The sequence below is a fragment of the Onychomys torridus genome, chromosome 4, assembly GCF_903995425.1.
Source record: "Onychomys torridus chromosome 4, mOncTor1.1, whole genome shotgun sequence".
NCBI classification, from domain to species: Eukaryota; Metazoa; Chordata; class Mammalia; order Rodentia; family Cricetidae; genus Onychomys; species Onychomys torridus.
In genome coordinates, this window is record NC_050446.1 from 109786808 (window position 1) to 109814583 (window position 27776).

At 42.2% G+C, this 27776-nt stretch overlaps 1 protein-coding gene across 2 annotated transcripts in view; it reads left to right on the forward strand.

The window, feature by feature from the left end:
• The window catches only part of Plcb1 (phospholipase C beta 1), a 696401-nt gene that overhangs the window by 520349 nt on the left and 148276 nt on the right, over window positions 1-27776 (forward strand). For both annotated transcript variants that reach the window (XM_036183929.1, XM_036183928.1), the window contains exons 11-14: window positions 8033-8190; window positions 14232-14314; window positions 20542-20626; window positions 23812-23989. In XM_036183929.1, coding sequence (XP_036039822.1) covers window positions 8033-8190; window positions 14232-14314; window positions 20542-20626; window positions 23812-23989 — 504 coding nt within the window. The remainder of the gene's footprint in view (window positions 1-8032; window positions 8191-14231; window positions 14315-20541; window positions 20627-23811; window positions 23990-27776) is intronic.

Consider the following 27776-nt stretch of genomic DNA (forward strand, 5'->3'; position numbering starts at 1 on the left):
TGACAGTGTTCACAGAAGGAGAACACCGAGTTGACAGGTGCATCACATTCTGAAAGCATGTCACTTTGAAGGCAAACATCAAAGAAATGATAAGCATAAAGGTGGACAATTCCTTGCCAGGCTTTAAAACATGAGAAATTCCTGAGAAGATTGTATTAGTAGAAGAGCTGTTCATTTTCAATGTCTGTTCTTTTCTCTCCCTGGATGCCTTAGAAATCAGAGTTAATGCTCCGGTGATTGTAGCCAGTGCAGCCACAAAAGATGACATCAAGGGAGGCACTGCGGACTGACTTGAGGCACCATTATAAATCTATCTGGGATGGAACTCCAGCTTAGAGTTTGGTCACAAAGTTAGAGAGAATTGCATAGAGTGTTCTTGGCCAGGCAGAGATGATATCAAGTAATAGTTTTAGAAATATCAAGGGCTGAATGACTCAGGACACATGTCTAGTCCATAGCCCCAGTCATATGGAAATACAATGGGATGATGTGGTATATGAAGAAAAAAAAACAATTTCAGGGATGAAAATAAAGTAAGACTTGGGGGAGAAAAAGAGAAGAATGGAAATTATAACACATCCAAGAAACACAATAGGAATTCCAAGAAAAGGGAAGATTAGGGATATGGATTTTTCTCAAATTATACTTTCTTTGGGACACTTCCATTCCCTATAAAAAATCGTTCATTTTTAGAATGAGCAAGAAATTTGCTTTTGGGGGTATTTTGCAGGCTGTAGGTGCTGGATGGCAAACACAGTCTTTAATGTTTTCAGATTATTTTTCATTTCACAAACCCACATTTTCATAAAATACATTCAGTTCCTTCTAATAGTTCTTTGAATGACGAATGCATTTATAAGCCCATTCACAGAAATGTTTCTAAAAGTGCTTTGAATCATTTATGACAGAGCACTCCAGTTTTCCTGAGTTACTGTCAACATAAAATAACATCATCTCTGCTTTTAAGGAAACAAGAAAACAGTTTATTGTGAGCGAGATATGAGTAAGCCTGCCCCAGGAAGAGAGACCCAGGCTATCCAGAGGGGTATGTTCCACTACAGAAGAGGTTGTAAGATGTTTTGAAGTCACCAAATGTAGCTGGAGTTTTCTCTCCAGGTCCTGCCAAGCCCAGGCAGTCCGACAGCCCACTTATAAAATAAACACACAGATGCTTATATTGTTTAAACTGTTTGGCCTAATGGCTCAGGCTTCTAGCTATTTAGTTCTTACATCTTAAATTAACCCATTTCTATAAATCTATATCTTGCCACATGATTCGTGGCTTACCAGTATCTTACATGTTGGTACTCATGGCGGCAGCAGGTAGCATCTCCTCTCTCACCCTTCCTGTTCCCAGAATTCTCTTCTCTGCTTGTCCCGCCTATACTTCCTGCCTGGCTACAGGCTAATCGGCATTTTATTTATACAGAGCAATATCCACAGCAACCAAACAAATGGAAAGCATTAATAGGCACATGTACCAACTTCAAGGGCATTGATGGGAGCCTAATGAAGCAGGGTGCAGTAAGGGAGTGATCTCAGTCATGGGTACAAATGTCATCTCATGGAATTCTTTGCATTTGCTTGTTGAAGGCTATAGGTCTGGAGATACTGCTATCAACTTGTCACAGCTTGTGAGGTCTGATAGAGAAGGGAAGGTAACTAAAACCGGTTCTAGGGCTCTGAGGAAGCTGAAGCAGAAAGACTGAAATAAGGACTACATAATATGATCCCCCTAGTGTTTGTGCATGCTCGAACGCACATGCACAAGCACACACACACACACACACACACACACACACACACACACACACACACAAAGTAAAGGTAATTGACTACTGATGGTCCTAAAAAAGCCTATATTAATTTTGGCTTTGGCTTTATAATAGTCCATCTTTCTACAACTATGGCATGTATGGTCAGTCAAGACCAAGCTCTCTGCAGCATCTTATGGTATCAGAAATTTGGGAGTACTCCACCTAGGGTGGCAAATGTTACCAGATAAATCAGGGTCCCTTCTTAGGGTTCATGGTCCATGTTAATAAAAGAATTTAAAAATGGACTCAGAAGAAAGCTTAAGGACAATTTTACTAGAGTTTAAATCAACAACAACCAGTGGTAGGGACAAGCAAGCTGTAAACCTCATCAGCTTCCCTCAAGGAGGGAGATGAAGAAGAGGAAGAAGAGAGAAAATATTTGATGGATATTTTCCATATCTGGGTGGAAGGTGGTGATGAGATAACTTTTATAACAGAAGAGTGAGAAAGCCCAGAGTACCCCAGAGAACATGCCCAGGTTTGCCAACCGAGATAAAAGTAAAAAGGGAATGTTACACTTCAGAAAAGTAGGCAGGCTTAACAAAAAGTATTATTGACAGTGTAGATAGAAGCCAACAACTATTTCATAGTGTTGGTATCGTTAGTAACACATCTTTCACAGCCGTCTTAAGTTTCCTGTTGCTTTGATAAATACTCTGGCAAAAGCAACTTAAAGGAGCAAAGATTTATTCTGCATCGCAGATCAAGGGCACAGTTAATCATGGTAGGGAAACTGGCAGAGACTTGAAGAAATTGGTCACAGGGCAACCACAATCAGGGCAAGAGGGATGGGTCCAGAGTGCTACTCAGTTCCTGTTATCCCAGAATCCCAGCCTGGGATGATGATGTATTAGTCAGGATTCTCTATTGTAACAGCACTTATAGTTGAATTTATATACATTATATACATTATATACATTATATACATATACATACATATGTGTGTGTGTGTGTGTGTGTGTGTGTGTGTGTGTGTGTGTGTGTGTGTATAAACTTACAGGCTGTGGTGTAGCTAACCCAACAATGGCTGCCCATGACAGAATGTCCAAGAATCCAGTAGTTGTTCAGTCCACGAGTCTGGATATGTCAGCTGGTCTTCAGTATACGTCTGAATCCCAAAGAAGTAGGCTCTAATGCCAGTGAAGGAATGGACTTGCTAGAAAGGGCAGGAAGAAGCAGGCAAAGAGAGCTTCTCTCTTCCATGTCTTTATATAGGCTTCTAGTAAAAGGTGTGGCTCAGATTAGAGGTAGATCTTCCTACCTCAAGAGATCTGGATTAAAGATGTGTCTTCTGCCTCAAAGATCCAGATTAGAAGTGCATCTCCCCACTTCAAATGATTCAATTAAGAAAAAAATAAATCCCTCACAGGTGTGCCCAGTCATTTTGGGGTTTTAATTAATTCCAGATGTAGTCAGGTTGACAACCAAGAATAGCCATCACAGATGCTATGTGCAGTCGATGGGTCTTCTCACCTCAATTAACAAAATGAAGGTAATTCCCCACATGCATGCCCAGAGGTCCATCTCCCAGGTGATTTTAGAGTCTACAAAGCTGGCAATTAACACTACCCATCATGATAACAGCACATGTACCGCCCTGCCTTGTTCTTTCATACCAATGCTGTCTTGTGCAGGAACAAACCTTTTGATGAATTAATCTTACGATTATTTCAATTCTCTATTTCCCATAGTTCAGAAGTTTAGGAATAACAACAGTGTTAATTTGCACTACTTCCCCCTCCTTTGTCCTTTATGCAGCAGAGATGATGGGGACAGTTTTGCAGGGACAATAAGCTTTGAGGCAATCATAAATGGATTATCCAGCCTCAGGATTTTCCAGGTTGTTCTGTCAGGAATTTTTTGTCTTTGCAAATACATTTGGGTGTCTAAATGCCCTAATTTTTCTAGTAAAGAAAAGTGATTATGAAAATGTACTTAATCAGCCTTTCAGTGTCTTTGCTGGAGCTGTGTAGCACTGTGAAGAATACGGACCTTTTGTTATGCTGATGGGCCGGTATCCATGCCATGCATATAAAATAACATTAAGCCAGTTGGCCTAATCCAATTTCCTTCCCCCTGTGTTTCTCCACAAGGCAGATGTTGTCCATTTCAAAGTCATTTTGACAGTTTTTATCAACAAGCCATCTTTCAATTGGCTATAAAAGGAAGATCCAAAAGGTGAAGGAGAGAAAATATGCCTGTACTCCCAATGCTAAGGAGGGTGAGGCAGGAGGGATTTTTAATTTGATGTTAGCCTAGACTACAGGGTGAGACTATGACTTAAAATAATTAAAAAATAAATGAATGAATGAAGGAAGGAAGGAAGGAAGGAAGGAATGAATAAAACAAAACATACCAGTTTGTGATCAAACAAACTTTTGACATGGAAATAAAAGTCTTCAATTTGTATGTTTGGTAAAAGATGTGTTTCAAAATGTATTTGCTATTCATCTTTTAAAAACATTTCTATCAAGAAATGAGTGACTACCAGGACTAAAGAGATGGTTTGATGGTCAAGAGAGAGCACTTACTTGTCTTGTAGAGGAACCAGGTTCAGGTCTCAGCACATACATGACAACTCATAATCCACTACCTTAACTCTAGTTCCAGGGGATTCGATACCATCTTCTAACTTCTTCAGGTTCCCCACCTGTGGTACAATGCATGTACGTCCACATTAAATGAATGAATAAATAATTTTTATTTTAATTAGTGATTTTCCTTAACTTCTTAAGGGGGAAAAAAAGTTGTTCTGTCCTCAGACCTCTCATGTGTCTTCATTATCATAATTTCATAAATTTACAACAGAGATCTCACTTTGGATTCCTGTCATGAGAACCCTTCCTCAGAAACATAGGCATACATCCAAGATCCTTGAGTAACATTCAGTTCACAAGCTACATCAGTTTTTGCTGGCTGCAATTTGCCAAGTAGCCTTAATTTCCTATGATGGCTGGACACTGGCTACCAACACTTTTTTTATTCCAGTCTTGACTAATGATATTAACTCTCAGGTCACATATTACCCATCACACAGTAAGTCTCTCTGTACATGTGTGTGTGTATATGGAGATTACAGAATGGCCACAGGAGAGTGAAGAGGGCTCAGTAGAGTTCAAGGAGTTTAAAGGACCTTATTAAGAGGCAGAAGCAGGAGGCTGATACAGATGCAAAGAGGGTTTATGTGGGAGTTAGGCAGCAAACCCTGTTGGCAATATGCTGGAGGTGCTAATGTAGAAAGTCAAGCATAGAGTCAGAGGGAATCCAGGTTAGTCAAGCTGCCCAGGTGAGATGCAGGATCGTGGAAGCCATGATGATAAATTACAAGGCCCAGTCCATGTGACTGAATGGGCACATGGCAAGTCAAATGGGCTGCCTCAACCATGGAGACTGAGCAAAGCTGAAGCCCCTGAGATTGTTGAGTATCCTCTGCCAGTTTGTTACTGGAGCATACACCTAGTCATATCAGCAGGGTCTGTAGGCAAAATATTCTGTCCTGCCAGCCAGCTCCCAAATAACCACACAGAGACTTATTATTAATTATAAATGTTTGGCTGATAGCTTAGGCTTGTTTCTAACTAGCTCTTATAACTTAAACTAATCAATTTCTATTAATTTACTTGCTGCCACATGGCTCATAGATTGTTACCTCATTTTGTACATGTCCTGCTTCCTCTGAGCCTGACTGATGAGAGTTCTCTCCATGTCCACAAGTCTTGCCTAAACTCTTCCTGCCGAGCTATTGGTCATTTGGCTGTTTATTAAACCAATGAAAGCAACACATCTTCACAGTGGAAAAAATGATTGTTCCACAACAAGGGTCATTTTCATCATGGTGTTAAGTGCTCTCCTTTTTATGAAGCCCAAGCCTGTATTCTTTCTCAGTCTGGTGTGTTCAGTAAATTCTGGTGTCTGGTTTTACTGATATAGTTTTGATACACACATGTGCTTATGGGCCCCAAATTCATGATAATAAATCCATAGGGTAACACCCTTTTCACAGTTAAGAATAAGCCATGTATCATGCTCTGTTTCATGGGTAGTGTTGGACATACAGTGGTATTCACATGCCAATCAAGATACAGAGGCATTTTGCCTCTGCATCTGTACTCAAACTGGAGTCAAAGACTGTAAACTGGAGTCTCTTAGGACAAGACACAACGTGAAGCCACCATTTTACCCAATATGGAGTTAACATAGAATGGAGAACAGTCTAATCTCACCAGGTCCTCAATCCAGGTGATTTTTCTTAAAATAACTCAGACAAGACACTCAGATAACAATGTTGAAGATGAGTGGGGCTTATTATAAGGTAAAGGACAAAGGACAGAGAGAAGCACTCTTGAGATGGGAATGCATTCGTCTGAGCAACCCAAGTGACAACGTCCACTTTTTAGATATACTTTGTATTGCTTTTTAAAGTCTCTGGAAAAAAAACAGCTTTCTTGGGGGTGTTTTCTGTCCAGGTGATTGACATGGCCACTTGGGTTCATTCTGAAAGGAGGGACAAGGTATGTCTTTCTTCTTTACTAGAAAGCTTCTAAACACATAGTAATCAGGATATTTTGGGGCAGTTCAGAAAGTTTTACCTCCACTCAGGATCAGAGATATGACTAGGAATTCATTTTTTCTGACCAAAAGAGCAGGGGTGGGGGTAGATGACATACTAGAGCAGATTTAAAATAACTGAAAAAAGATAAAACAGAAAACAAACAAATAGCCATATTTTACTAGGAGTAAATAGCCTTCCCTCAAAGGCCTTCACAAAGCCTGCCACCCACCCTCCTTTTGTCTCACCTAGTTATCATTTAACATGGTATTTTAAAGTGTTGAGGGGCAATTGGGATGCTTTCTTCTACTTTCACATTGTATTTCAAATTCTGAGGGACAATCGTCATACTTGCCCCTTCCTTAGAATCATTGTGCTTAACAAGGACCAGGGAGGTTGGGCCCAAAACTAATTATGAGAGTGTTGGTGGTGCCTGCTTACTCCTAACTAGCTACACAGCAGCTTCACTAGGTCACTTCAGCTGTGCTCACAAATATCAGTTTTGTAAAGTTTTTCTGTTATTCTTTGTGTTGCTTGTGCTGTCGGTGTTGACTACACACAGTCATTGGTACTTCCTATGTTTCTTCTAAGACCTTCGTATTTTGAGCTCTCACATTTAGGACTTGATCAGTTTTGCATTAATTTATTCTGTGTGTTGTGAAAGAGGGATCCAGCGCTCTCCTCTCTCTCTCTCTCTCTCTCTCTCTCTCTCTCTCTCTCTCTCTCTCTCTCTCTCTCTGATGTGTTGCTGTTCTACTGCCCCAGGTCACTTCATTGAACATACTAATTTTTTCTGTACTGAGTTGTATGGGCTACATTTTTGGAAGTCAGCTGACCATAAACTGAAGGTTTAGTTCTAAACCTTTGTTTCTATTTCATTTACCTGTGCATTCTTCCTATAATGGTGTCATACTGTCTTGACTGCTGTAACTTGGTAGTAAATTCTAAAACTGGAAAGTGTGATTTTTTTTCCAATTTGTTTATATTTTTCAAGATTACTTTAGCTAACTAAGTCCCCCTCCCCCACCTGTATTGCCATGTGGTATTTGGGTCAGAATGTCAATTTCTGCAGCCAAATTTCTGTTGGATTTAATGTGAATTCAAACTGTCCACCAATTTGGGGAGTTTTGCTGCCTTCACTTACTAAGTATCTTCCATGAACAGAACTGTGGTTTTCTATGTATTCCCCATGGAAACTGGGATGACTCAACTGCTCTGTGACCCTTTCATTGTCTGGAGTGGACTCTGTTTCTTATAGAATAGTTATACCAGACAGTTAATTTTTTTTTTCAGTATTAACAGTTGACTGCAAAGGCCTATAGTTGACTCCCAGTAAGCAGATAATCAGTATGTGTCATTGTTACTATTACAACACCTTTCCCCTCCTCTTCTCTCCTTCTCTTCCTTCTCTCCTCATTCCCTCCTCTCTTCCCCCACTCCTCCCTTCCCCTCCCTCCCCCTTTTCTCCCCTTTCTCTCCTTTTCCCTCCCCTCTGTTCCTCCCCTCCCCTCCTCTCCCCCTCCTTTTCCCCCTCTCCTCTCCTCTCCTCCCAGCCCACCACTAGGGAGGCCTGATGCTCCAGCACTTTGTTTGCCAAAAGGGCTTTTGATGAAGCCCCTACCTCATACTTTCCTTGACTCAAGGGACTCTGGGATTTGTTTTGCAGCTGGCCAGCTGGCTGGGAACTCCTCTGTAGAGATGTATCGCCAGGTGCTTCTGTCTGGATGTCGCTGTGTAGAGCTGGACTGCTGGAAGGGAAGGACTGCAGAGGAAGAGCCTGTCATCACCCATGGATTCACCATGACAACAGAAATATCCTTCAAGGTAGAATGAACAAAGTTGCTGAAAGGCAGCTCGGAGACCTGGCCCTATGGGGGTAAAGCTTTCTCAGATAATGTCTGGGTATTACAATGAAGTTCATAGAATGAGAATCATCACTGTGTTTGAATTCAGAAGCTAAAATGCAGCAGTTTACCCTACTATCTGAATTCTAAAGTTACTGGCTTAGGAAAGGAAATATCAAAGTTTTTTGTTTGCTTTTTGTCCAGTCATTATTTTCTTGTATATTACTATTGTCAAATATACTTGAAATGAAGAATATACATGGCTCTATAAATGTCCACCTATCCAAATCCCCCCTGCTCTTGTCTGTCAGGGGCAAAGGTGTTCAAGTACAGTTGTCATTGATCTGCATGCTCAGTGGGTGTGCTGGTTTGAAAGAAAATGAAGCCTTATTTGACCATTTCATCCATAAGTAGAGAAAAGTAACACTTAATCTTCACTTAATTTTGCAACACATTTAATATGGTATTGACTTGAATCCTGGCCAAAATCTTTAAAAGTTGTATCGGCTCCTGAAATGAACTACTCTGAAAAATGTGAATATTCTTAAAGTGAGAAAAACGAAGATGGTTTTTATGGGTTTATTTCCATGCCCCTGTTTCCTTTCTTCCTTTTAGCCTCTGCTTAGCCTCAGTTTCACCTAGTTGGGTTCTGCAGGAAAAAGTGGGGCCAGGAGCCACAGTCAAGAGGCTGGGAATGGCCCACATGTCAGGGGTTCCTCCAACTGGCAACGGCAGAGAGGGTCCTGGCTTTGGGAGGAGTGGAGCCGACCTGGCACTACACTTGAGCTGTTGGAAGACTCACCCACCACCCTGCCCATGCCCTACTTATACCCCTTAGAGTCTCTTGTGAGTTGCAATTCTGTTTTCTTTTTGAGATCCTGGGAACAGAATAAACATCTAGCACATTCTATGGCTTATTTCTTTTGAACAGAGCATTGGCTTCCCAGCCTTAGCCACTGAGTTCACTTGGAGTGACTCTTCCCCTGCATTTGGCACACGAGTGGTTCTTCAGTCACATCTGTGAGCTCCTGGTCTCTGCTTGCTGAATGTCCCTGCCTGAACTCCTGCAGCCAGCTTCTCCACCATGTCCAAATACTGGCAGCTTTAGAGGCTTAAGGGTATCAGCCGGCCCAGAGGACTGTATTCCTCTGCCTGCTAGTGGATAGGGTAACCAGGAGCGCCAAAGAGGGCCCAGTTACACCCTCCAGACTGTTACCCCTATGATCTTGCTCATGCCATTTGGAGAGACATGGAAGTGGGGTGGAGGTGGAGCAAGCAGTGGAAATGTTAGCCTGAGCTGTAGAAAAATTCAGCAACAGGATGTTTTCTCCAGGAGCCGGGTGAGGAAGGAACTAAGGATGCCAGATTCAGGCACTTCACTCAGAGTTCTGTAAGTTCAGTGCAGGGCCGATGTGAATGGCTCCTAAGACTGGCACTTAGAGACCCCTCTTCCCTCACACAAGTCCAGTCCCTGCTCTGCACAAGTATAGTCTGCTTTCCCCAAGCCTGTATGTAAGATAACTTTGTAATGGTGAGATTGGGACAAGGGATAGGGCCTTCTGCTCTCCATTATCTCCTCCTTGCTGTTTGCTGACCCTACCAGGCCAGCTGTATCTCCACACAGGTTGTACTGAAGTTCTCCGCTTACCTCTTTGAAGTGCTCTCAAATGTCACCAAGTCATGACTATTAGGACTTCTCTATTTCATCCTTCTATAGTGGTGACCCCACACCCTTCAGATAGAAATTATCTCACCCTCTCACTCTGTGTTTTTACATTTCCACGTGGTACTCAGTCACCTTGTGACATTCTGCTGAACTTCATCATTGTGTCTCTTATTTACCGGGTCTCCTAAAATATAATCCCCACAAAGACAAGAGCCTTTATTCTGTGAGCCCATCTCCCCACAGTGCACTGAAGTGAACCTGACACCGAGGAGGTGATCAATAAAGATTGGGAGTTTTGCCATCCTAGACCAATCAAAGTGTAGCCTCACATTCATGTCTATCGCCTTTCCTGTGTCCATTATGTAAGTGAAATCTGCTTCTCCATTGTTTCGTGTGAAATGCCATGTTTCACATGTGGGTGGGTGGTGAAATGTTCCTCCCACTGTTTCCTGTGCATTTAGAAGTGGCTTTCCCAGTGTGACTGGACTGTATGTGACAGTCCAGTGCATGCGGCAGCAGCGACAGAAGCAGGGCACAAAATTTGTAATTTTTGTGTCACAGTGTTAATCTGCTCTCAGTTTATGTGTCCCAGAGCAGTGCCATGTGATGTACCTCAAAAAGCAAGGATGCCTGTTGACATATGATATTGCTTATTGTATGGACAGAAATAAAATGTTTTGTTCTAGGGAGGGAGATGCTGTAGGTCAGCTTCTTTATGCCAGCCTGGGAGTGGGGAGGCTGTAGGTGGGGAGGCTGTAGGTCAGTCACTTTCTGCCAGCCTTGGAGCTGTGGCCCAGTTCTGCTTCTTCTCCCCTGGATCTTTGTGCCTGTTTGATGCCACCTGTCTTGGTCAGTCTGACGGTGTCCTCAGAATTCACCATTTGGTCTTACTCTCTCCGTTCACACCCAGTCTCTTTCTTCTTTACATAGGACAGACACCACACTTCCCACTCCATCCTAGGGTTTTTCTCCACGTGTGCAGATACTTTTAACCAGCTATATCCATGGAATAAAATGGAGCAAACTGTGTGATGGAAATGGATGAAATGGTCAGCCCAAGCATTTCTAAAAATAAGGCTTGATTTTCTGAAAGAAATAATTTAGGGTGCAGTTTTATATGGCTCTATCCATATCCCCCCTGCTCTTGTCTGTCAAGGGCAAAGGTGTCCAAGGACAGTTTGCTGATTGAAAGTTAGTCGTTAACCTGTGTGCTCAGTAGGTGTGGTGGTTTGCATGAAAATGACCCCCAAAAGGAGTGGCACTATTGGGACCGCGTGTCTTCGTTGGAGTGGGTGTGGTCTTGTTGGAGGAAATGTGTCACTGTAGAGGTAGGCTTTGAGATCTCATGTATGCTCAAGCCATGCCCAGTGAGAAAGTCTACTTCCTGTTGCCTGCATATCAGCATGTAGCAGCTACCTCTCCAGCACCATATTTTCCTGCACACTGCCATGTCCAGCCATGATAATTATTGAACCTCTGGACTGTAAGGGAGCCACCATAATTAAATGATTTCTTTGTTAAGAGTTGCTGTGGTTGTGGTGCCTCTTCACAACAAGAGAAACCCTAACTAAGACAGTAGGTTACTGAATGCAGTTTTTTAAGTCTTGGAGGAATAGGGAGCAATGGTACAGGATAGGACTTTTAACACTCGTGCAACTAATATAGAATGTATGAAAGAACGAAGCTTAAGAGCCTTTGCTAGTTTTCTGACCTTGAGTGAACATACACACCTTACAAAATATTCTCAGGCATTAGAAAGAGCAAAAATCACCCAGGAGCACTTCTAGAATTTTTAGTTGTAGCCAACTCAAAATAATAGACAAAATTTGGTAAAGATTTGATAGAGCTTTTTAACCAGCAGCTAAAATACTCTAAAAAGTATTGTAGAGATGGGGGATAGCTGATCAGAGAGAGGAAGGAGAGGAAGATAGGTGGGAAAGAGAAAGAGAAGGCAGATGTTGGGGTGCTGCTCTCCAGCTGACTACTGGGCCAACTATGGGACTCCAAGAGCAGCTCTGGCACTGCCGGCTGCAAGATTTTGGAAAATCTTCCCATCAGACCAAGCCTCATTCCTTATCAGCAAACAGGTGGTAAAAGTGTACCCCTCCTGGATTCACTGTAAATAGAAACTCAGCTCATGAGCCTGCCCAGCATTCAGGGCTGACAGAAGAAATATTTCTCTGTAAGGCTGACGAGGGAAGTTTCAGTGTCCTGCCTGCTTGGCCCATGCCCACTAGGAAGGTGCCAGAAGCCACATACCTATGTGGTAGTGAACACAAGACTGACTTGGCTGGGAGCATGCTTGCATCTACAACCTGTGTGCAAATGTATAAAAATTTTTTTTAAAAGTTACATCCTGACATCACTTGCTTTTTATAGTGCACTTATTTTGATGGACTCGCCTGTGATAAAAAGGTAAATTGATTATGTATGAAAAGCAATCTGTGAATTCACTTCTAAGAAACAGGAAGAGAGATTCTTGCTCTATGTAAGACCATCCTTCTTAGAAGATATATGCAAATGCAGTCCAGAATTAGAAAGCCTCATTTATACTCCGGGGCAAGGGAAATAGCTTAATGGTGTATCTATAAAGAAAGTGATGCACCACACAGGAAAGGGAGAGGAATCATGGGAAAGGTTTCAGTGTGAAGAATGAGAGCAGTAGTTACAGCTGGACAGGAGAAATGTGCAAATAGTGAATGTAAATAAAAGCAACCTATGGGAATGTGAAGCTTAAATTCTAGGGATGGTGGAACAGTTAAACAATAAGCAAGAGCCTGGGGAGATGGCTCAGGGTTGAAAGCACTGGTTATTCTTCCAGAGGACCTGGGTTTGATTCCCAGAACCCACAGGACAGATCACAATTGTCTGTAATTACAGTTCCAGTCGATCTGATGCTGTCTTCTGGCCTCCATGGGCCCTGCATGCACATGGTACACAGGCATACATGCAGACAAAACACTCACATATATAAAATAAAAACCAATAAATCTAATAAATGGATAAATAAATAAATGAGATTGTACCTCAATACCAGTTAAGTAAGAGAAACACTTTGGAAAAAGTAATGCTCAAATGCCCAGTGGTGAATATGCTTTTCAATCTGATCCTTTGTTCATTACTGTAGATAGTTTATAATGAAAAATAATTTGGAAATCTTTAAGAAACTATGAATGAGTTCATATTATTCTAGTCAGTTTTTCTTCTTTCAAGAGTCCATCCCTAGAAGAATGTACCCATCCAACAGTTGATGACTAATTAAGTCAAACATGGTACTTCCATCTTTCTGTAATTTTATGTAGAGTTATTGAAGCTTATGACATATAATGTATTTTCATTGTTGGATGTAGAATATAGAGTACTGAGTACCCAACCACTGGGCTCCAGCTTCAGCCCTTTCAGAAACATATAAAACAAGTATAAAAGGAAAAATGAAGTACTGATATATGTTAGAACACACATGGGCTTTGAAAACACACCACCTGAAAAGTGCCCAATCCCCAAAGCCATATATTCCACGATTGCATGTATTTGAAATGTTCAGAACAGCAGATCTAAGAAAACATGATAGTTATAGAGCCAGTTGTTGAGACTGCGAGTGTGGGATAGGGCTTGGGTAAAGCCAGCAACTGCTAGCAGGGCTGTAGTTTGGGATGATGAAAGTAGCGAGGTAGACTGGCTTGGTGGTTACAAACCTCTGAATGCTTTCAACAGTACTGTCATGAACACAAAGTCTGTCTCTATTTTGTTTGTTGTTTGTTTGGTTTTGATGTGGGCTGTAAATGCCAGGACCTTGCCAACTCCAGGCAGATACCCTGCCACCAGGCCATACTCTCCCTCTTTTATTTATCTCTTAGTAACAATATTTATGAAAAATACAGATTATATAACTGTTATCAAGACAAAAATCACACAAGTATATGACAAAGAGATCAGAAGTAAATAGAACCAAATGCTAATAGCAGTTTGGTTCAGAAAGTAACTTTATGGGTAAAAGTTTTTGCCTCATCTTATTGTCCAAATTTTCATGACATGACTAGATGGTTTCATTACAGAACAGAAGCCATAATCAGTAAATAGAAGTATTTTCTCCACCTGCCCCTCCACCAGAGACCATTTTCATTTCTTTTTACCATACAGAACCAGAAGCCAGAATGACACAGCCATCCCAAGTCATTTGATATAATTCTATAAGTAAAGAGAGAGAGAGAGAGAGAGAGAGAGAGACAGAGAGAGCAAGAGCTATGTGAGCTGGGCATGTAGGTGAAAAGTAGAACACCACACACACACAACTCCAAGGGGGCAAAATGAACACACAATGTGCAGTGTTAAATATGTATGTGTTCTTGTTTTAGGAAGTCATAGAAGCCATCGCAGAGTGTGCGTTCAAGACTTCGCCTTTTCCCATCCTCCTGTCTTTTGAGAACCACGTGGACTCGTAAGTATTTGGAGCATTCAGTGAGTAGTCTTTTTCCCTAATGAGGCCTCTTTAGCAATTTTCCATCTGATTTCAAATGATTTGGTATCATCAGTGATGTCTTTCAAAGTGGCACGCTTTCATCTGCAAAGGACGAACTGTTCATTTAAATTTTATGAGCATTAAAATAGCCCATGGGCTTGTGGGGCCTATCTTCATGCCATACTATGATTTTTAAGGACACTGCTTTACAGTGTGGTTGAGTACATTGTCTTTACACTGTTGTTCCTTTACTGACGACGGACCACTCTTTTGGTTTTTCGAGACAAGCATTCTCCATGTAGTTTTGCTGCCTGTGCTGGAGCTCGCTCAATAGATCAGGCTGGCCTCGAACTCACAGAGATCCGCCTGGCTGTCTCCCAAGTGCTGAGATTAAAGGCATGCACCACCGCTGCCCACCTACAATTGGCCACTCTTAAAACCCCCTTTCAGCAACAACTCTTGCTACAAATTTATATTGCCTTTAAAGAAAAGAACAGTTCCCTCTGCTTGCAGCTGGTGATGGAACAGCTGCAAACTCTTTCCTCTCACCTGTGTCTGTTGGCTACATCCCTTCTCTTACTGATGCTTTACACTGCTTATTTGTATTGCAAACATTTTTCTACCCCAAAGTAGCCTGCATTTACTGCTGAGCTATACAAGGAAAAGATAATTCTGACATAACTATTTTATTTACTCAAATATTTGCCATAGTTGAGATGGAGTATGAGTACAGAGCCTTTTGTATATTACACACATGTTCTTCCACTGAGCAGAAACATCAACCCTTGATTTTTGAGACATGGTAGCGCTGTATAAAAAGGATTGCTTTAAACTCTCAATTCTTCTGCCTCAGCCTCAAAAGTGATGGATTACAAGGGTGTACTGCCACATTTAGTAATGTAACTGTTCATTTTATTGCAAAGAATCAAGGTGAGATAAATTATAACTATGATGTAGACATTAGACTTTAGTGGGTGGAATCAATGCTTGAAGAACATATGGGTAGGGCCATGGCTATTTATAGGGTGTTTCTGAAGCCTTCTATACCTCATAATGATCCCCTGGCTGATTGTTTTTAGTGAAAGCTGGCTACACCTGTAGTAACGGGGCTCATTCATTTTTGTTTCTCCCCTTCCTTCTAACAGTCTTTCCCAGTTTATGAATTTGCAACACATGCTTCAGTGCATCAATTTCTAATCTTCAAGAAGCAGTCTGAGCAGACCAAAATTCTAAGTAGTTAAATATGGTGCTCTGTTAGCATGTAGAAAGCAACCTTAGTTTGATACAACCAATTTTCTAAGTATCTATTTCTAGTTCGTTCTCAGGACAGTGCCAGGTTTACCATTCTACATTCTGTTTCATTGTGAGCATTTCATCCTATGAATGGTAAGATCGCTGAATATGATTTTCCTAATGCTCCTGAGAGGGCATGGAAGAGAGAGGAATTTATTCCGTTTCTTGCTATTTCTCCTCACTCCTGCCGACTGTGTTTAACACCTGGCTGGCAGCAACAGCTCTGATTTGCAAGTGACTTTGTTGGAGGTTTTCTTCCTCAGTGTCTATTCCATATTTCCTCAGGTTCCAGCAACGCCTGGCCACTTTTTGTTCAGGCATACATAACAGTTTTCAGACGTGTTGACAGTGCCTTGCCTTTGTTTGCTTTAATAATGGGCATTCAGCTGTATTATTTTCTTCAAGGAGACAAAATCGAGAAACGCAATTCAATTTTCAGGGTCTCACTTGCTACACAGTACACTCTCCCTTGAGAGACTACATCTATAACCACCATGACATAGAAAAACTTACATTTACTGAACATGTATTTGCCCTGAGCACTGTTCCCAATATGTTACATGCTCATGCAACCCGTACTTTAAGCCCTAGTGTTCACCAAAGGAACAGTAGGGTTACCCTTATCTTATAGGTAGAGAAACTGGATCCCAAATGAGCATTTAGCTTGCCTGAGGCTATGCAGCTGAGATGAGTTTCAAACCAAGCTAGCCTGGCTTCTGAGTGCAGGCTCTGAATTAGCACTGCATGCATGCTTGTGCACACACACACACACACACACACACACACACACATCAGAACCCTCTAAGACATGGAATCAAGACAACCGACAGAGCTCTGCAAGGCAACTGTCAGCCAGTGTTCACTCTGATGTGGCTTGTGATCTGCAACCACAGGATGTGCTTTGCAATCTCTGTTACACAGAGATCCCAAACTGGGCACAACACTTAAAAGAGGCTAGAGCACCAGGATGTTGCATTTCCTGAGTGAATAAATGTAGCTGTTGCAAGTTCATTCATAATTCACACATGATGAAAGAAAACAGAAAAATAGCCTTCCCAGGACACACAGTTGTGATCATGTAATGGCAGCACAGGACGGAAGTGCTGACTTCTGATGAGAGGAAGTTGTTTGACAGTTCCCTCCTTCACATCCAGAGAGCCAAGTAGCTCAACTTCAGGCTTCCCAGGAGGAATATCACACACTCAATGAAAGAGCGGACTTCCTTTAGTGGAAAGACCCCTGTATTTTCAGACCTTGTCAAAAATCTCAGTCTGTGGTGAAGCCAAGCTTGGAAGTCATTTCAATCAAATTCAATATAAGATTTTTTCTTTGAAAATGCTAAATAACAAATCAAGTGGGGCCTTTTAAAACTAACATTCTTTCCCTTTCTCTCCCCCTCTCCCCTTCTTGTTTGTAGTGGTGGTGGTGGTGGTGGTGGTGTGTGAGTCACCTAAGTCAACATTAATCCTCACATTCTAGCACTTTCTTTGTCATCCAAACAAGAGGAACCTTCAGAATCCTCAAGTCAGTGACTAGCACCATAACCCCCACACATCGAGAAACCAGCTTTCCATTTCTGGTTAACAACCCCAGGGTCCTCTGTGCCTCATGTGCAAGGCCAGGCTCAGAGCTCTGCTCCTTACTAATTTGGCCCACATTATCAAAAAAATTATTTGTGGGGTGTGGGGAGAAATCCACAGATTTTACTATTTTTCTCTTCAAACATTTGAAATCACCTACCCACAGATAATGGGGATGCTGCACTTAGCTGCCCTCGACTCATTTGCCTGCTGTCAAGAATTCCCAGAGAGCTGGTACTTCCCACTTCCCAAATTAGAATACTTGTTTAAAAAATGCCTCCACTTCCTGCCAGTAAAATGGCCCTGTGAGTGAAGGTAATTGGAAGCCTGGTAACCTGAGTTCAATCCTCACAACCGAACAAAAGGGCTTTGAAGAGAACCAACTATGCAAAATTGTCCTCTGATCTCCACAAATCCACTGTGTTGCACACACACTCCTCACTGTACACTCACACACCACCACCACCACCACCACAAACAAGAAGGGGAGAGGGGGAGAGAAAGGGAAAGAATGTTAGTTTTAAAAGGTCCCACTTGATTTGTTATTTAGCATTTTCAAAGAAAAGAATCTTATATTGAATTTGATTGAAATGACTTCCAAGCTTGGCTTCACCACAGACTGAGATTTTTGACAAGGTCTGAAAAGGACATTGGATCTTGTAGGATTTTACCCCACGCAATTGGGTACATTCTTTGTCAGAAAACTGACTTCTTTGGCAGATGCTGTGTGGATACTTTAATATGTTTAGGATATATGCCATGGCCTGAAGCACATAATATATTTGTGAATTTTCCTTTTGTTTTGTTACCATGGTGGTTGGTGCTCTAAAAGCTACAGGATTTCTTTGTTAATTTCAGTTTTAATGCCATTTATTTCTGTGGGCATGATCTGCAATTAAACTATCTTTGTTTTCCACTAGAGAGAGAGAGAGAGAGAGAGAGAGAGAGAGAGAGAGAGAGAGAGAAGAGAGTTTAGTTTGATCTCTGCTCTATTAGGAGTGCATTTGTGTTTATTGAGAACACAAATGGCCTGATTCCCAAACATCACACTTCACTTTTTTTCTTGGATACCTACATCTTCATTTCTCAGTCTCCACACAGACCTCTTCACAATGCAGTCCTCAAACAAGCAGCATATGTTCCTTGGGAACTTCTTAGAAATATCTGGATGTTGGCCCTGTACTAGATTCTAAGTGTGAATCTGCATTTTAATGACACTCTAGGTGATGTGAACGATATGTGTGGCTCATGAGCTGCTCATATCAGAATTATCCACAGCCTTGCTGAAAATACAGGTACACTACATTGTTCCCACCCAGCACAGGTGCCCTGTTCTCAGCTGCCGCCAGAAAGCACATCGGCCTGGCAGACTTCCTGTGTAAGTTACCACTCAGCAAAAATCATCTATCTCATCAATCGCTTCCCTGCCTGTCCCAAAGGTCCCATCCATATAGCTTCTAGTCAGTTGTCCTTAAACTACCACCTCCAGGATGTTTCAGGATTTAGTCGATGGTCAATCCTTTCTCACACTTCAGAGAGCTGTCATCCTCTATTCTTAGGTCTGTGTGAACCACACAGTAAAATCCTGTTCAAGCGAGACGGGGAAAATGTAGACGCGTAAGGCTTTGCTGTGGACATGATCCTGCAGAGGCAGGAGGATTGCAAGTTTGAAGCCAGCTTTAGTTACATAAGAAGACCTTGTCTCAAAAGAAAGATGTGAAATTGTTATGCGAGGCATTGCAAGTTCCCAGAATCTTTCCTTTAGCTCTCCCTGCAGTTCCAAGAAGATAACTTTGAGAGTTGACATATGAACCCAAAAAGCTCACCTGACCATGGAGCCCATGCTTGGTTTTTGTGAGAGACAGTCCTAATGAGCAGTTGCCTCCTGCACTGCAGCAGAGCGTCTGTCTAAGTACCCCTTTCCCAGAAAACACAGTGTGTTCTAGGCTTACCTTCAGGGAAGGAATGAAAATAGGAATTATATCTTCTAATCTTTATGATTTATGGTAAAGCACCATCATTTTCATCACAGTTGCTATTCCTCTAGTACATTTTTTTTTTTAGCTAGAATGGAGTGTCATTGCAGTATAACCCGGTGAAGTCCAGACCCACAGCCTGTAGATCACAATCAAAGCCCATAAACCCCAACCCAGCAGTACTGGGTACTGTGTAATGATGTTTATCATTGCACAGGATGAGAAAACTGTTTTTTAATTGCATCTGAAAAGGTCAAGGGAAACAGGAGTGCTGAAAAGATGTGGATGTTCCTTCTAACAGCATCTTTACAAGGGCTGGAGGCACAGATTGTCTAGGCTAGCCACAGACTGGGGCATCTGCCCCTGTGGGATCATTTTATATGCATCTTGCTTGCCCTTGTAGTTCTTCAAAGGTGTTTGCATCCATTGCTTCATCACATCTTCTCAGCATCCTTTGCCCAGTTCCAGGAGCAGTTAAAATCCTTCTCCGTGTACAGATTCAAAACAGTTCAGAAAGAGGAGCTCAACTTGGCAAAGCCTGGACCCCAGCCGCTGTCAGAACAGGCTCCTCCTGGCAGCTGGCATGACCTGCTCCCTCCTCTACTCCACTTGTTCTGCACAGAAAGGTTACGGACAAGCAAATCTGGGCACAGAGACGTATGTCTGCCTGACTTCTCAGCAACGGGGGGGGGCGGGGTATGGGGGAGTGAGGCAGGAAAATCTCAAACAGCCAGCCAGCCCAGACTACACAGTGAAACCATGTCTCAAAAAACCAGGAGAGGGAAGAGTTGCAGACAGCCTTTGCCAAAGCTGCTTTGTCCTTCCTCAGCAGCCTTCACGTGCACACACAAACCTGCTTCTGTTTGGTTTCCTTCTGCATGTACAGCTCTCTATCCATTTAGTCACCTCTTTTTCTCACTCTTCCTTCCCCTCTTGCCTCCTTATAAAGGATCCTTTCTCTACTTTCTGTTGCTCTGATATATTTTCCCCAAGAATTCACATGGAATCATGAAAACATTCCTATCCCAGGTGCCTTACAGTTGACATAAAACCAGGAGATCCAACAAAAGGAACCCAGGGGTTCTAACTCTCCTGAATCTGGAGACAGGGAAATAAATCTGGGTTGTGGTAGGACAACCTTAAAAACAGCCTCACACACCCAGCCTGCATGCTGCACTTGTGTGGTACGTGTGCATGAGTGTCAGGGCTTGCGTGTGGTATTCAGGATAGCATTTCAGAATGACGGAAATTGATCCTGGCTGACCTCTTTCTGTGTTAGCAATGCAAAGCCATTTCTCTGAAAAAGAAAAAAAAAAAAAAAAAAAAGGCCTCATAATTCCTTTCTTCTTGCTCTTAGCCCGAAGCAGCAAGCCAAGATGGCTGAGTATTGCCGATTAATCTTTGGTGATGCCCTGCTTATGGAGCCACTGGAAAAATGCCCTGTAAGTAGCTGTGATGTGGAGGGCACCTACTAGTTACAGCTGGGGAGGTACCGCCTCTGTAGATGGGTAGATGAGTGATGCTGTGATGTGTGCCTTTGCAGGAGGGCACTTAACTGGTTACAGCTGGGGAGGACGGTGTCTGTAGATAGGTAGATGAGCGATACGGTTTGATCTGTGGGACTCTAGCATGGGGCCCAGCTGAGGCCAGAAGATAGGTGTCTGTTTCCTTCTCTTCCAGTCTTGTCCCTCTTGTCTCTGCTTAGAGAGACACCGCAGGTCTTTTGTTTTGTGAACTCATTTCTGTTTACTTCAGGTAAGTGACTGAGGACAGGCCAAAATAGCAATTCCACTGAATTCTAACTTGATGCACCATTAGTTCATTGGGATTACGTACAGGAATGTAGGTAAAGGGTTACCTACAAGAATATAGGTGAAGGGTTACTTACAGGGTTGTAGACAATGCAAAGGCAGCTCCAAAAGCCTACTCTGGCATGGGTATCAACTCATGAAAGCTACATCCCTGTGCTCCCTGACTGATATGCAGGCAGCTAGACAGGCTGAGCAGTCTCTCCTCTGGAGCAGTCCATACTGCTTATGTAACCATGGAAAAGGGCCCTGAGAATCTCGTAGGTTTCAGGAGCTTGAAGGATGTGAGATTTGTGTACTTCCTGAATCTCATTCTTCTCCTGTTTCCCTTCAGGAGAGAATGTTTCAGTTGGCAGGAATGAGTCACAATTGCAGAGCAGTGACAGTCAACTCACAGAGACAGTCCAAGAGGGCAGGACTCTGCCTACCCACCATGGATCTTTGTCACACCCTTTCGAAATAAAAGCAAAATGTGGCCACACTGATTCCTTAGCTTGTTTCTGCCACCTGCTGTCCACTTCTGGTCACCTTTGAAGCAGGGCTCTGGCTTCTATTGCCGCAGTCATGAGCAGAAAAGATGCCCAGCTCTCCCCATGGGTATTCAGCTAAGAGTAGATCATTGTTAAATGTCATTTGTAAGCACCTCTCTTATTGTTTTTTTTTTTTTTTCCCACTTTAAACAAGATACTGGGGAGCTGAGTAAATTTGATTCCCTAATGGATAGTTGTTAGTCTCTTTCTGTGTGTCCAGATGCTTGAACAGAGGATTGTCAGCCAAGCAGTACCTCTTTAGCAGCCAGCTGGACTGCCCTTATGGCAGCCTGACAGCCCTGAACATTATATGCCCGCCTTGAGGGAGCTGCTCTGAACTAGAGCGTCTTGCTGCCAAAGCACAACTCCAGCTCCATGAAGCACCATTCCAGCCACCTCTTTTTTGAACAGTGTCCACCAGACTTCTTGCCATCACTAGCCTCAGTGGACTCTTAACAGCCGCGTTTACCCAGGCCAGAGGGGAACCCGATTCCTGGTGCCCCCACCCAGGCGTGTAATTAGTGCAAACCCAGTCCTGAACTGATGTGGGGTTCTGCACTGGGATGGGTGCAGACACACCACGCCCCCTTTGCCACTGCAGAAGCAAGCGGAGCTGGTGGAAGCAGCAGTGCAATAGTATCACAGGGATAGCAGTGGGATTCCAAAGTGTGACCACCGGGGCAGGGACAAAAGTGTTCGAGGCGCCATGCACTGGAAAGAGCTGGAAAAGGGAAACTGAGACCCATCTGTTAGATTGTAGAGGAAGCTAAAGCCTTATGTTCCCAGGGTCCCAATCTATAATGCTAGGATTTCTAGGTGCTCAGGGTCCTGACACCCTAAGGTCCTTCAAGAGTTAGAACACACATGGGCAGTACCCCCTTGCTGCTATTCACTGCTGTAGGAAGCTGAAGATAATTGCAGCTGCCCAGTTCTGGACTACTGGTGTAAAAGCCCAACACCATGGTCCTCCAACAGGAATATCTGTCACCATAAATCTTCAGCTTCTTAAGCCTGCATCAGTAGATCCCTGCCTCTCAAGGTTTGGAGCTGTAATTCACTGGGCATACCGCTTTAAGCAGCTTTAAGGGACTGCAGCTTGTAACAAGAACTTCTCTATCTCCTTGTGACTTCTGAGTAAAGTACAAGGATGCCACCCAGAGGACTGGGAGCCGTCCCATGTCTGTTCAGAATAGAAAAGAGCAGCTATAACCTAAAGTAGCTGCTTCCTCCTGGACACTTTGTCCCAGTGTCTGCATGTGGTTAAGGGAGTTCATATCGGTCCCCAGACTCAAGGCAAGCAAAGAATAGAGGACTAGCCTGTGGGACTTCAAAAGACTTTCTAAAAATAAACCTATCTTGTGCTTTGCACACACTCCCTGATACAGTAGCTCATAACCTTCTCATGGGAAATTGATTTCCCATTATATGAGCAACAACATGCAAGAGTGAAATAAGCCTCAGTAATAAGACAGCTTGGATCTCAGGGCTAGAAAGAAGTCTGAAATCATGTCATTCCCCTTGGCTGATGCCAAACCCCAAGTATACAACCAACACAGGATTCTGCTGTCTGTAAAGCTTTGTCTGACAGAGTGACTCAATTGGAAACCGTTGCCCAACTTCACCAATTCTTCCTATCAAATGTTGGGCCTTTCACTGAAGATTCAGGTCAGCTCAGAGATGGCTGACGTGTTCTGCAGTAAAATGGTTGGACTTGCACAGTCCATCAGAAAATGCCTGAAAGTCCAGGTTTGGTCCATCAAATCTACCAGAACATTCCTGTGGTCCTACTTTTGAAGTTTCATTTTGGAAAATGAATTCAGTCATTTAAATGCATCTCTCATTTAAAAAACAAATATGCAGGGCACAGTTAGAACTGTTCATAAGCTGTGTTGAACATAGGAAATGATAATCTAGAGACTGTTAGAAAAGCTGTAATCTAAAGTTGTGCAGTGCCTTTGGAGAAATATCTAAAAGGAGGGGAAAGTTGTTGTTGGTTTTTTTTTGGGGGGGGGGGGTTTAAGAGCAGTTAATTATTGTTTCTTCATCTTCTTGATGGGAAAATTATAAACAGGAAAGACTTCATTAATTTTCAGTATAAATACTGACATAATTAAAATATGCAAAGTAACATGAAAGCAATATTCATGGGTAAATATTTCAAATACACATATATGCCTAATTGGCTAAGATGTAAAAGTCAGTTAATGAGGTGTGATAGCATATAATTCATGATTAATAATTAATATTTAGGGAACAGTATTTTTAAAGACTGTGCTTTCTTTTAAATAGCTGGAATCTGGGGTACCTCTTCCGAGCCCTATGGATTTAATGTATAAAATCTTGGTGAAAAACAAGAAGAAATCACACAAGTCATCAGAAGGAAGTGGTAAAAAGAAGCTCTCTGAGCAAGCCTCCAATACATACAGCGACTCGTCCAGTGTGTTCGAGCCCTCGTCTCCAGGAGCCGGTGAGGAGCTACTGGGCTCACAATGAGTGGATTTTCAGATCTGCGGCTCTGACATTGGCCTAAAAGGGCTTTCAGCTTCCCCCTTTTGGAAGTTTTAAGCTGCATTGCTTTCCTATGGCTACCACAAACTTGAAAACAAGGATCACTTCACCTCAAGTTCTGTAGGTCCAAAGATGTTCGAGAAAGCTTATGGAATAAACCAAAGGTGTCAGGCAGGCTCGGTTACTTTCTGGAAGCTTAAAAGAAGGGTTTATCTGTTTTTCCAAGTTCTAGAGGCTACTCATATTCACTGGCTCACAGGTCTCTTCCTTCAGCTTCAAAGTCAGCAATGTGGCATCTCTGAAGTCTTTCTTCTATGGTTACTTTCACCCGCTAACTACCACGGGGAAGTGCTGTCGTATCATAGACTCTAGATATCATTTAGGCCCATGGAGAGAGTCTGGGGTGGCCTGACCTCACCTGTAGAGTCAGCACATCTTAGGGAAGGTGTTCTCTGGCTTGCACTTGAGGCAAATCAGCTTTGCAGTAGTCCCTTGCTTCTAAGCTTCATGGTGGGCAGCATCAGCAGGAGGAGGGAAGACAAGAGATTGGCCAGTCACTGAAGGGTGCTGGGCTTTGCAGTTCTCCCATGTTTTGTGAGCTCTTTACAAACATGAAGGGATTAAATGACTTGCATTGTTTATGAAAGTGACTGGGCAGTGCTTAGCACTTCCTTTCACATTAGTTTGAAAATGACTCTCTGTGATTATGAGAAAAAAATTCATAGGGCCACTAGTTTTCTTTGGGTTGTCATTGAGCCTAACTTATTGCCCCTTATCCAGGGGAACCCTGACAATTGCAAAGACCTCCTTATTGGGGGTGTGATGACGTTAAAAGAACTGTAAGCTTGACTTCAGGGCGTTCTTCAGTTAAAGTTTACCATGGGGTGCTGACAGTTTCTCAGTGGCACATGCCTAGCAGGGATGAGGCTCTGGGTCCTGTCCTCAGCACAGAAGAAAGGAGAACAGAAGAGGGGAGGAAAGAGGGAAGAGGCCAAGAAAGAAAAGGAGGAAGGAAGGACCATATTGAGTGTGTTGATAAAAACTAAGCACGGATACTCATTCTGTACCAGCTTCATTCCTCGGGAGAGAGATAACAAGACATGAGTAGAAACAGTCATCTAGAGACTGGAAAATTGCTATAAGCAGTATTACTTAGAATACCCAGACACGGGAAGCCAACAATCTATCAGCTGATTATAAATCATACATAGTCATACAAAAGAATAATATGTATGATGAGGGCAAGTTCTGGCTGTCCATGAAAGGGTAAGTGACTGTTAACACAATAGTCAGCAAAAGAAGTCAAATGCAAAAAAAAAAAAAGAAGAAGAAGAAGAAGAAAAAAGACTGTAGTTGCCATGTAGCTCCATCTACATAAGGTGTAAAAGCAAGATACTGCTGGAAGTCAGGAACCACTGCCCTTAGAAGTAACTAGAAGGGAGCCATAGTGTCTTCGGGAGTCTGGTTCTATTTTCTATCTCAATGTAGATTTTTATTTGATGAAAAATCCATGCTCTGCTCATATATCTGTATGTCCCTATGCCTATCACACATACATTTAAAGATTTTTAAACAATTGGAATGTTAAAAAGTATGAAGTCTAGGGCAATCAGAACATAAGCATGGCCAACGTGGTTTGTTGTCTGGTTGGTTGGTTGGTTATTTGGATTTGTTTTGTTTGGTCCTCTGTTGTGCTGTGGCCTCTCACATGCTAGACAGGGGCTCTACCTCTGAGCATGTTACACCCCCAAGCACTGACTGAGCCTGATTCACCCTTTCTTCTTCTTTCTGTCTCGCTTGTCAACTGCTCCTATTATTTAAATTGGCAGCCTAATGAACAGACATTATATAATTCTTTCAAAAGATCCCCCACCCCGTGGTTCTCAGATGTGTTTTTCAAATATCATGACATAATTCTGATTCATTTTTGAAAAAATAACTTCCGTTCTCAGTGAGAATGTATTTGAAGTGTGAAATGATTACCATTAGAGGTCACTTCTTCCCAACCTGTCCCCATGTGCTTCCCTTTGCATGTGGGCGCTTGGTGGTTTTTGTGCCATCTGCTTTTATCTACTTCCAATTCTCACTCCCATTAACTGGATACATAACTCTAATATTGAATTCTGCAGGCAGTGAACAGGATCATTTCATACATGGAAAAAGCAGCAATCTGTTAGCAATTCTCTAGGTTGCCTAAGCTAACCGGAAGTCTGTTTTGCAATCAGTATTTATTTATTGCCATGCAAATTTTTGGATGTTTTAGTATGTAGGTAGGCCCCTGAATAAAAAGTCCTGTTAATTTACCATTTGTTTTGTGAATGTTCCCAGTACCGGAAACTCAAGCAACTACAAAAACATGGTGTGGATTGATTTCAAAGCTAATTTACTCTGTTCTCTAGATTCTTCTTCTGAGAGCCAAGCCTTAGCCAGTACACTTTCCAGAAAGAACGAGGGTCAAGTAAGATACCACTTATGGGTATTGTTATTGTTGCTTTCTGAAAGGATATTATTTTTTATGTTTCAAATAAATTTCTCCAGGTTCCTTTCAAGGTCTTATGAGAAAAGCCCCTGTGCAGACTCTGTTGACTTGATATATAAATACAAATCATATGTTTTTTTCTTAAACTTGCAAAGGAAAAGTCAGGTCTTTAACAGTAGAGGAAGATAAAGTCTTTCTTCCTCACACAATCCAAAATTTGACATGGCATTGTATCTGAAATGATGATTAGACAATTGTTATGTCTCATGTAACATTTTGTAGAAGGTTCTGTCAATCACTTTTTCAAATTGCTTTATTAAAAGAATCACCTCTCTGATTAAAAATAATACAAAGAACTTCAGGTAAAAGAGAAGTATATAAAGTATCAAGTAGCAGCCTCCTAGAACAATGTGTTTGTAATATAACAGGGTATGTTTGTCCCCAAATATAAGGGATTCACATTTGGACGTTATGTGGCTCTTTGTACCAGGCCATCCACAGTTCTTACGGCCACGGAAGTCTTTCCCCTCAATAGATGTTTCCCCACTACTACCCAGTAACTGACTGATCTTGGTCACTCACATGAAGACCTTAGGCGCTTCTTGGAAGGCAGGACTATGGGGACCACGTCATCTACACTGATTGAAGAGTGTGGCCAACTTTCCAGAAGGAAAGGAGCAGGTGCCAGCCTCGGCAAGCTGCCTCTGTAATGAGCTCATGCTGCCATCTATTGGGATGTTCTTGCTATTGCAATTCGAGAAATTGAAAAGGGGCTGCCTACAAACTGTGCCTTGTTGACTTTTTCCTTCAAAGTATTTTTACATGCTCGGTTGCATTTGCACAAAGCCTAGAAGTATACAAGAATTTAATACTTAATATACCAATGTAGATATTTTACCTGAACAATGTCCATTAATTCTTGAAGAGAAGAGTAGAACCAACCAATTGAAATGACTACATATTGGTTAAGTATGAAGCTGAATCAGGTCAGACTGACATCGATTTTCAAGCATAGTGATCTTAAATCAAAAGGTTATTTTCTACTTATGTTGACTTTCATTGTTTTTTTCTTTTGCATTTATCTTGCCCCTTTAAAAGGAATGTCATCTTAAAAAAAAAAATCTTTGTTAGTTCTTTGAGAATTTCTTACAGTATATTTTGATAGTGTCCCCCTCAGTTCTTCCAGATCGACTCCCTTTGCCCTACCATTCCAACCTTGTGCCCTATATTTTTGTTTTAAATTCTTCAATACCAATTTGTGCTGCCC